We start from the raw sequence: 10,598 nt of genomic DNA, 5'->3' as shown, positions 1-10,598 counted from the left end.
TACACAGGGTTTTTGTGTTGTCAAATTCTCACGTGTTCACTGAAAAAATAACAAGTCCATACATTTCAATCACTGTTACATCATTCATTAACCCATAAATATCAGGACACCCACATTGATTAAATACTTCTGTTTATTCCGTATTACTTTCACATAAAGTATAAAACAAAGTACAACGAACCAAAATAGAAAATAAGTGAGAAAAATGGGAAAGGGTGTACCACCTTAAATTCTCAACTATGTGAGTTTAAAACACCTCCCCAACATTAAAGATGTATCAGTGGATCACACCCTCATGGAGCAGTTTAGATTGACCAAATAATTAATATACAACATACCAAGAGATAGAACAACTCAAGAGAGATTAATACAGTCTTAAGTACACTACTGGTTACATTTCACCAGTCCTCTGTTCTTAGTCTATTACAAAATGTTTAAGCATCATGTTTATTTCACTGGACTGTGCAAGCTTTGAAATTAAATTGCACTGTCATTGAGATTGCATAGTGTGTTAGAACTCTGACAGAGAAAAAGAGCAGGAACCAAAGGAAGCCCTCGTAGACTTCTTAGTGAAGCAGGGAGATGGTGGATGGACTCTGGTCGTTGGTAACCCCTCTTTTTGCTCTTTACGTTAATTACAAGTGCATTTATTTGGACAAACCTCTACATTTTACGGGTATTATTATTCACAGATTGCACCAAGGGACCACCTGGTCCATCCCTGTGTTAGGAGTTTTGTTCCCTGAATATGCAATTTCATACATGTACATCGCCTCCCACTTGTGTCCCAAAGGATGAGATGTGCCTTAAGCTGATTTATTTTTGTGCCTGGCTGAGTCATGCAAACATTATGTTGCAAATGAAGGATGCAATGTCAAAAATAAGATTAAGTGCTATTAGTCTTTTCTCTAGGTGGACTTAAACTGGGAAAAAGCATTATATTTCTAAAATTAGTAACACATTAAATATAACATGAAATGGGTATAGTTAGTCCACACAGTAGACACCTACTGTAAGTACCATCAGTGCAAAGTGCAGTAATTCAATGGATTATATTCCTGTTTACCTTTGTATGATTAAACAACGTTCTAATATTGTGTTTGGCATGATTGAATGTTATAGTGAGACAGTTGCAAAAGTCCAAAAATAACAAAAAACTATTTACATGTTGACATTTAGTGTTCATCACTGAGATACAGATTAATCCAGTACAAAGAACCTATAAATAATGGCAAAGAAGTACAAGGAAAGCACAAGCTTACAGGAAACAAAATACATCTTGCAAATATATCTTGCTGCATTTCTTCTTTCTTTTTTATACAATTACTTTCCTTACTTTCCAATCAAGGATTTTGTAAGTGTAGGCTCAGTTTTGCAACTGCATTTTCAAGTGCTTTTAATCCAGTGACTGAACACAGAAAATAATCCAGATACATGGTGACTTTCCTCTGTTGACTACAGACTTAAAGTTCCAACAACAATTCTGTTGGAATTTAAAGTCATTCTTTACAAAGTTGCACGAAGACAAGAGAAGAGGAAAAGGAAAGGGGCACACTCTCTATAATTTCCTCTATAATGCAATACAAAACTGAAAGGGGGGGGGGGGCTTTTAGTGATACTAAGTACAATAGTAATGGATATTAGATGAACAGATGTGGGCATATGTATTACTTCTTTTACATGTTTTCAACATAACCTGGTAGTTTTAAAATAATCATGATATTGGTCTTTAGCCACGTTGTTCTTGTTCATTGAATGCCTGCCAGGAAAGATCCCTGGCATTAACAGTGATAGTCCTCCCACTAAACTCTCAAAGCTCCTCAAGCATTCATCCTCAGAATATATGCTCTTAAACCATTCATTTTAATGCCTCATTGTTATAACAAAATAGACAATTTGTGAGAAAGTGCAATGTTGTATCTATCCTGGCTATCATTGCTTTAAAGTTAATCATCTCCACCCTCAATTATACTAACTATTATTCCATTTCAAAAGTACTGTCAAAGCTGTTAAATCTTATTTACAATCCTCTCTCTGCTACAATTATCATCTCTCGGCTGGGTAAAATATCCATATACCATCAACTGAGAGAGACAAGTCAAGCATGTATACATTTACACAATTAAAAATATCTATACAGTAACGTACAGTATCAAAATACAACAGGCCTTTATAGGTACAGTACAGAATATGGCCTCTTTTCTCTTTTACTTTGTTTACTTTGGATATCTATTTTCATTACTATTTAAATCCAAAGGAGACTAAAAAGCCACCTATAACAGATTTATTAAAAATTAAGATAGGAATGTATGGCTGAAGTTTTATAAGGCAGGAAATATATTAGGGCTTGAACGTTGTGAAAATGTATTTGGCTTCATTATCATGGGACATTTTTCTAAAATTATGCACACAGTCTTAGACTTGCTTCTCATTTGATGGTTTGTTTTATCTTCTCTCTTTTATTCATTCATGCTAGTGAGAAATGACAAGGGCTCAGGTCATGCGTTTCTGTGCGTTTGTTTGAAAGCTGCATGTAAAAAATATTTCAAGTTGTTGATCAAAGTTGAATAGCTCTTGGAATCTGTGTAGACACAGAAGGGAAAGTGTTTCTGGTAGGTACGGCATAAGACGACAGACTTTCACGAACACATTAATATAGAATTAATTTTAAGAGTGGTCCTGTTTTTGTCCTTTCCCTAAAAAAGTGCAACGGGGCTTTTTTTCTCCCTTTGCCATATATATACACATGTTGCTTCTGTCCCATTTTCAAAATTCTATCTATGAAACACAGTGAGGAACTCCAAACATGGCAGGTCCAATCACAGACATGCAGTGGCCAAGAAACGCTGGTGTCACACAGGGCTGGGTGGCAGTACATGTGGTTCATGCTCCTCCTTTTCACCCTCTGCCAAAGCTTTAGTTGGACCGGGCTGATGATGCAGACCCCCGCGACAGCTTACATGTTGTACGCAACATAGATGGGATCCAGCTGGTCAGCGAGGAAGGAGTCACGAAGGTGCATGCGTTGCTTCTCTCCCCTAGAGTTGATGGGTATAACCCCTGGGTCCACAATAACCACCACCCCCGTGATGAGGTGGTGCTCCTCCAGGACCACGTTGGTTATCAGAGGCACCAAGTCCAGCGCATCCTGCTCTGAACCACAAAGCTCTGACACCACCACCAGCAGGTTGGTCCATGTAAACACAGCACTGTGAGCAAAGAGAAACCAAAAGAAACGTTAAAAGAAAAATGTTACCTTTTAGGAAATAAGCTTATTTCCTTTATTAATTGAAGAAGACAAATTAAAACAAATCACAATAAGCTGCCATTGATTGTATAAATTATGAACCCATTTGTTTGTGGACTATGGTTTTTACGCCTGTAGTTTGGCATTAGTTAGCCACCAACGTCTTTTTTTTTTTTTAAATAACCACAATGCAACTTACAGTATAACTTCCATGAACTGAAAAAACACTGTGAAATGGTTAAAGTCTGAAGACTAAAACACATAAATCCAGAAAACACCCTGGTAGATGCTTTATTGTCTATTTACTCTAAATGGGACTCACAAAATGAATGTCATGCTGTATTTAAGACTGAAAACAAGTGATTGAGTTCATACACTCATGTGGAGAATGTTCACTGAGGTTATGAATCAAGTGAGAAGCAGGGTCATTTTCTTATAGACTTCTATACAATCACTTATATTTGCAACAGGAGGAGTTGCCCCTGCTGGTGATTACAAAAAAGTAGGTTTGAGGCACTTAGGCATTGGCTTCACCTTTTACACCCTGATGTTGTTGAATCAGAGCCCTTAGCATTTTAGTGGCAGGTACAAATGTTCAATATGTAGTTGCCTTAGAACAATAGTAAAGTGTGTGTGTGTGTGTTTCAGTTAGGTATGTTTATCAGGACCATTCTCACCTCTCAGCTATACTGCGGTGAGCCCGGGACACTGAGGTTTCAATGTCAATTGGATGATAGCGCAGCCCTCTTAGCTCCAAGGTCTCATCGAGTGAGCCAACCACGAAGAGAGCGTCATGACGATCTGATCACAGAAATACAGGCAACATAAACCACCCAGAAGTGTATGTGTAGACAAAGAATGAGAACATCTGGAAGCAGCTAAAAGTTAGCTTGCTGTTTAAAAGTGCTCATAATTTGCAATATATCTCATTAAAAACGAATTTAATGTTTATTAATTTTTTGCTTTAAATCTTTCATTTCATCGTCAGGGTCTACTTACCCCCGCTGGCCTCCAACAGCTCAGTCCTTTTCACAAAGCCCAGGTACCCCGTTCTGGCCCATAAGGTCTGGGGGTCTCCAAAGCTGAGCTTGGTGTTGAAGTGGTTGGCCTGGAGACTCTCCTCTCCATAGATGGTGTAGTAGCCGCTGGCATTGTGAGGGCTGTTCACCCAGACCTGAGAGACAGAAACACACACTGGGTCCCAACTCTGTTGCAGAACGAAGAAGGCTTACTCACACTTATTACAATATATTGGGATGTTGTACAGTATATACTTCTCACCTCTCCTAGATGAGAATCACCAAGTGGACCTTTGGTCTCTGGATTTACGATGATCACCCGAACACCTGGCAGTATCTGTAAATGAAAAAATGATTTGTCAACAACCTAAATTCATTGGCTGAATCTGAGCTAAACCATTTTTACATTTTAATTAATCACCGACTATTATACAATCGACCAAAGTATTTCAGTAATTTATTTTAATTATTTGATTCCCTGAGTCCAGCATCTTGAATATGAATATTGTCTGGTGTCAATAGTATTAAACAAGTAACACATCAACAGAATACTAAATGAATCACTAGTTGCAGCCATAAATATAATATGTGCCTTGTGTTCACATGTAGCATCTCACCTTGCCAGACTCCATTAGTGGAAGACTCTGAGGCGCTCCTCTCTCCACGAGCCTCACTCTGTAAAAGACATGTACATAAGCAGACATACACAATCAGTCTACAATCCACACTTGATCTCTGCAACATCAGAAAGACCAAAACCCCCAAACAGCATTCAGTAAGGCCTAAGATAATACTTATTTAAAATAAACAATACATTTAGAAAGCTCTTTTCAGGACACTAAAATACTTCACAACCCTTTGTTCAACCCCTTCATGCTGGTTTAATTTATTGATGTGTCTTCCTCACCTGTCATGACGAAGGGACTTCAAGTCCACATAAACTGTACAGGGGTCTGGACCAGTTGTTCCCTGTATCACAACAAGAGCAGGTATATTCAGAATAGTTACATACACTTAGTTTTGGACCTTTGATTAGTCTTAGATTGTAAGATTAGACTAGTCTAACTAAGCATGGCTAATGCATAAATAATAAGACACAATTTGAGGAAGGTTAGCCACACCCCCCCCAGTTAGCTTTTTTGCAATGGGAACAATCTGTGTCAGGTAGCCAGCTATTTCGACAGTTTAGCTATTACTTTTAGCTAACAATTTCAACTGTTAATTCATTTATCTTTATTTTTATTAATCTAAAAATGTCATCTGTTATTATTACATTAATTGTAGCAGTTGGTTGGTGTACCTGCAGGCAGATGGCCAGATTAACCCTGGAACCAAAAGCAGTGCTAACAGCTCTGGGCGACAGCCCGATGTCCTTAAACAGTTTGGAGAAGGAGTGTGAGAGGGTGAGTCGAGGGCGTTCCTCTGCTATCACCACGCAGCTCCGCACACACGACAGGCTGACACCACGGGCCTGAAACAAAGCCACAAAAAAAAGATAAAATCTTACAAAAATATCACATGTCAGTCCTTCACTAGTCTCTTTATATGTAGCCCTCCTCACCTTGAGTAACTCAGTCTGAGTGCCCAGTCCTTTAGTGCAGAGCTCCATGACGGAGTAGGAGCAGAAGGTGTCTCTGACGCGATACTGACTGAGCGTGCTCAGCCACAGAGAGCAGCAGGTCTCCAACTCGAAGGGAGGAATCAGGATGGATTGGTGACCTGCGTAAACACTATAAGAAAGAACATTTGATTAATAAAGGAGGAACAACACAACTGAGTAAACTAACATATCATTCATGTATTGTAAGTTTGCTCCACCTTGCGAGGCACCACAAGACAAAGCCTAGGCCACAGTAAGGATCCAGGCAGATGGCTATTTGGCGAGAGGAGTACAGTTCACACTGCAGCTTTACAGAGCGACAAAGTGCACTGACCGCTGCATGAGAGATCTGCAACAAACAAAAAGACATATATTAGGAACTCAAAGGAACATTTCACACTGACACTGAAGCATATCCAGGAAGTAATGACATCAGCGCAACTCCTTTGAATTGGAAGCACAAGAATCAAAAACAAGGTGGCTGAAAACATTCAGGCTTGTCACTTAATAAACGTTGCAGAATTATGTTCATTTTACATATCTACACAAACTTGGGATCAAACTTTTTTTTTTGTAACATCTGTCTCACCTTGACCCCTGTGAGCATGCCTGTAGTGGACACGCTGAAGTCCAGATAAGCTATCATCTCGGCTGTGGGCGGCTTATAGATTTGTGGAGGCCGGCGGCGAGGAAGGTCATCTGCAAACAAGAACAGTTCATCTTAAATGATACATGGTAATAAAGAGAGAACACAGTTAACCATAACTACATGCGTCTTATTCCGTCAACTCTTGGTCTCAGAGACTAGTACTGAAGACATCTTCTCATTTAAATAAACATGTTTTAAGGAAGAGCTTTTAATAAAATAACAACGTACTTAAAGGAAAGCTAACATAAAGAATGCACCAAGTACTAATCTCAATTTGAAATGACTGGAGAAATGCAGAGTATGTCCCACTTCCTGTTTGTCTTATTGCTAAAGCGATTCACAATGGCTGCTGACAGAACCTTTTTATAAAGCTACACACTCACTATGAGGAATTCTTCATGAAATTGATCTGCCGTTTTTACTGTTTTGAATTTTGAATTCAGTAGAAGTCATTTGATATTACAAATACTTGGCAAAACTAGTAGAAGAGAACATACCTTTTACACAGAAGATGTTTCAAACTAATTTTGGTTTTAACTTTATGTAACTCCCTCAGTCATGTTGCTTCACACTGTCATGGCTTACTGTGTCAGTTATAGAGCAGAGCCAAAATAAATGCTATTACTAACACCTGTACTTTTCCTGTGATGACAAGCCAAAATGTCTGCTGGAAACAAGGCTTATCTTTCGGTATCTTACCTGTGTCAATGATTGTTGGCCACGTCTTGATGTTTACTGAGGCAGCAGCCTCTTTGGAGCGCAGAATCCTCATGAGACTTTGAGTGGTAAGGATACATGCCGCTTTGCTGACCTGGCAGGAAAAAAAAGGTCGCTTTTGTTAGCGACAAAAAAGAAAATGAAAAAGCAAACGCATGCAGACACCGTGATCTATCTTCTACTACTGGGTTTTGGAGCCAAATACACCATTGATTTTTGAGAAGTTTTTAATAATAATAATAATAATATCTACATACAGGCCACAACTAAAAAGACCCTGATAATAGGATAACATGAACCCTAACAGCACACACACTCACATCAATAATCATGCGGACAGTAGGCAACGTGGCTCCCAGGTTCTGAGGGTGTGGAGGTCGGACGTTCACGGGAACACATCCAGCGTAGAGACAGCCGTAGAAGGCAGCTATCAAATCAATGCCTGAGGGAAAGATGGTAGGAAGGTGGGGTCAAGAACAAGAAGGGAACACTCGCAATAATTAATATAATTGAGAGTAAAATGTAGAGGCAGGGCTCACCAGGAGGATAAAGCAGCACCACGTTCTCTCCTGTGTTGATGCTTCCTTTCTCAGTTAGCGCTGCGGCTATCTTCTCGGCCCGCTTGTGAAGCTGGACGCAGGTCGCAGTGCTCACTGAAACACCCTGAAGGACAGGAGCAATGTACAGAGGGAGACATGCAAGAAGACACATTATTAATGTTGAGCTTCACAGTCCAAGTATATTGTATTTATTCTTGTAGTATTTTTGACTTTTTATTTCAATTATCCAGAATATTTATATTGTTTTGTTTATATTTGACATAATAATTTTCATTTTATTTTTAATGCTCTTTTCCACATTTTTTTTGTATTTTAAGTATTGTATTTTAATGTCTGAAGACTCTGAACACACTTCTGCTTCTGTGACAAAAGAATTTCCCAAATTGGGATCAATAAAGTAGATAGATAGAATCTGAGGGATGAAACCCTCTCTAATAGTCTCACATGCAGAGCACACAGCACACACAGTGAAATGTGTTCTCTGCATTTAACCCATCCTAGTAGTAGTATCTATCTATCTATCTATCTATCTATCTATCTATCTATCTATCTATCTATCTATCTATCTATCTATCTATCTATGTTATTAGCATATGAACGGATGAGTTTGATACCTTGTTATTGAGAAGAACAAACAGGACGTGGTCTGCGTCTGTCTGTGCCCTCCACTGCAGAGCCTCTGTCAAATACTGATGCTGAAAAAACAAAATAATAATAGTTAGATGTATGTACAGTTTATCTGAGGGTTAAAAAGTATTTGCACATTTTTACAAACACAACCATGGAAGGCTTACACAGGGAGGAGTTCAGTGCTTAATTTAATACACCTCAACAAAACTTCATAAATTCATGCAAAGCTTTCTGGCAAAAATCATCTCTAACCAACGAGCAAACAATTTTACACCATATATTTTAAGCTATAAAAGAATAAACAATTTCTTACATGAAAAACTAGGGAAAGCTACAGCTGCATATATTGTAACACAAAAAAAATGAACATGCTTTTTGGCTTATGTCACATTTTAACACAAGCACACAAAATAAAACCACGATACAATTTAGATTAGAGCATGACAAGAGGTGGGGGGAAGATGCCAGAAGTGGTCCATCATTCTTACCATCACAGTAGGCCACATACAGAGCTGGATCCAGAGAGAGAAGAGAGCAGAAAAAGAGAAAGGTCCAAGAGTGTTCTTACATCTATAATACTGAGCTGTTGCTGAGCCTGGACCATTGTTACCAGTGGCAAGTCTTTAAACCAAACTGTTAACATAGTGTTGAATTGCTACTGATCATGTGTTCTTGTTGATTTTAAAGGACTAGCATGTGGCTCTTTTGCAAATAGAAATGTGATGAAAAGGTTATCAGATACAGAGTTAGTGTGCGGTCATATTGGGAGTTACAGTGTTCAAGGTCTTTTTACCTTGCGGACAAGATCCTGGTCGTCAATCATGCCGAGGTCCCTGCCTGTAGCCTGGGCGATCCTCTTCCCTGCAACGAGGTTTCCCACCATCACAGACGCAGGACCTACACCAACTACAAGACAAACAGAGTGTGAGACAAACAGAAAGACACAGGAGGACAGCAGAAACAGAGTAAAAGATGCAGAGAGACAAAGATCACTATATTCTAAATAAAGCTCACACTTAAACTCATATTGGATTTTTTGGTGGGACTTTTTTTTTTAAGAGGCTAAAATAAATTCTGTGTCCACAGTAGAGTACATTGCTTTGCTCCTGTCTGTTATGTATTACGTAGTAGAATAGAATAGAATCATTTATTGTCAATATACAAGTACAACGAGAAGAGTAAAGCTACTCCTTTTAATGTGCCAGCAAAACATTCAGAAAAGACAACATACAACAAAGACACGCAGCATTCATACATACATAATAAAATACAAATAATAACAAAATAAAGTGCAGAAAATAATTCAATTAGTATAGCATAATACATATATTATGTACACTGACCATGGATAATTACCTCATACAAAAATCCCACATCAAAACATCCAATTCATACCCGTCACCTCAATGGTAACCCTGCCAGGACCTAGAATAGATTCATTTTTACGTAACTGGAAAATAAACATTGTAAACTGAATTAAGATATTGTGTAAAACACAGCCGTTGGATAGTGGCTATTTTCAAGTGTGCACATTACGTGACATCTCTTGAACCTCAGCCAGGGGCCAACGCAGCAGAAACATTGCTATCCTAAATTCAGAAACTGTTATGTGTGCGTTATGTAACACTGCCGACTGGGCGTTTATTTGACAAAAAGCTTTATAACCCGGAATGACTCTCTCACGCGGGACATGGAAAAATGTCTCTAATCCTATGAGAAACTATCTACAGATAAGTGTCGCCTACCGGGCTGCTTCTGGCGGGGCTTGGGCAGGTTGGTGACACACGTGTGGGGACACAATAGGATGTTGCAGGGGTGCAGGTTGCCATCCAAGAAGTACTGCTTGGTGTCAGAGATGTGGATGCCACCCAGGGGTGTTTTGGGTAAGGTGTTGGCAGGGACCAGAGCCAGACAGTAGAGGCCCACCTGGTGGATGCTGTCGATAGCCTGCACAGGAAACAACAGGGAGACTGAAGGTGACTCAAGAATTTGGCTGACAGAAAGGTGATCCTGTCTATACAGAACCACGAGTTGATCAGTAGTTATCACAATAATAATACCAACACTGTCACTAACAACAAGTGATTTTCTTATATTAAACACAATATGTTTATTTTATTTCCTGTTACTTGTACAGAAGCTGCTTCAGAACCATCAAAACAAAAGAAGAAAACGA

General features: G+C 39.0%; 1 protein-coding gene across 4 annotated transcripts in view; it reads right to left on the bottom strand.

The window, feature by feature from the left end:
- Positions 1-115: 115 nt before the first annotated feature.
- dip2bb (disco-interacting protein 2 homolog Bb) overlaps positions 116-10,598 on the bottom strand; it is a 41,398-nt gene continuing 30,915 nt past the window's right edge. For 2 of the 4 annotated variants that reach the window (XM_034082743.2, XM_034082744.2), the window contains 17 exons: positions 10,168-10,369; positions 9,216-9,328; positions 8,911-8,934; positions 8,407-8,487; positions 7,772-7,895; positions 7,553-7,674; positions 7,215-7,326; positions 6,456-6,565; positions 6,085-6,215; positions 5,828-5,996; positions 5,567-5,737; positions 5,174-5,235; positions 4,884-4,941; positions 4,529-4,603; positions 4,247-4,421; positions 3,925-4,048; positions 116-3,209 (listed from right to left, as the gene is read on the bottom strand). In XM_034082743.2, the coding sequence (XP_033938634.1) occupies positions 2,957-3,209; positions 3,925-4,048; positions 4,247-4,421; positions 4,529-4,603; positions 4,884-4,941; positions 5,174-5,235; positions 5,567-5,737; positions 5,828-5,996; positions 6,085-6,215; positions 6,456-6,565; positions 7,215-7,326; positions 7,553-7,674; positions 7,772-7,895; positions 8,407-8,487; positions 8,911-8,934; positions 9,216-9,328; positions 10,168-10,369 (2,106 nt within the window). In that variant the 3' untranslated portion in view covers positions 116-2,956. The remainder of the gene's footprint in view (positions 3,210-3,924; positions 4,049-4,246; positions 4,422-4,528; positions 4,604-4,883; positions 4,942-5,173; positions 5,236-5,566; positions 5,738-5,827; positions 5,997-6,084; positions 6,216-6,455; positions 6,566-7,214; positions 7,327-7,552; positions 7,675-7,771; positions 7,896-8,406; positions 8,488-8,910; positions 8,935-9,215; positions 9,329-10,167; positions 10,370-10,598) is intronic. The other 2 variants (XM_034082745.2, XM_034082746.2) reach the window with 1 other exon arrangement.

This window comes from Pseudochaenichthys georgianus, chromosome 5, assembly GCF_902827115.2.
Source record: "Pseudochaenichthys georgianus chromosome 5, fPseGeo1.2, whole genome shotgun sequence".
Lineage (NCBI taxonomy): Eukaryota > Metazoa > Chordata > Actinopteri > Perciformes > Channichthyidae > Pseudochaenichthys > Pseudochaenichthys georgianus.
The sequence above is the reverse complement of the archived record's forward strand: the minus strand, read 5'-3'. Positions and strand labels throughout refer to the sequence as shown.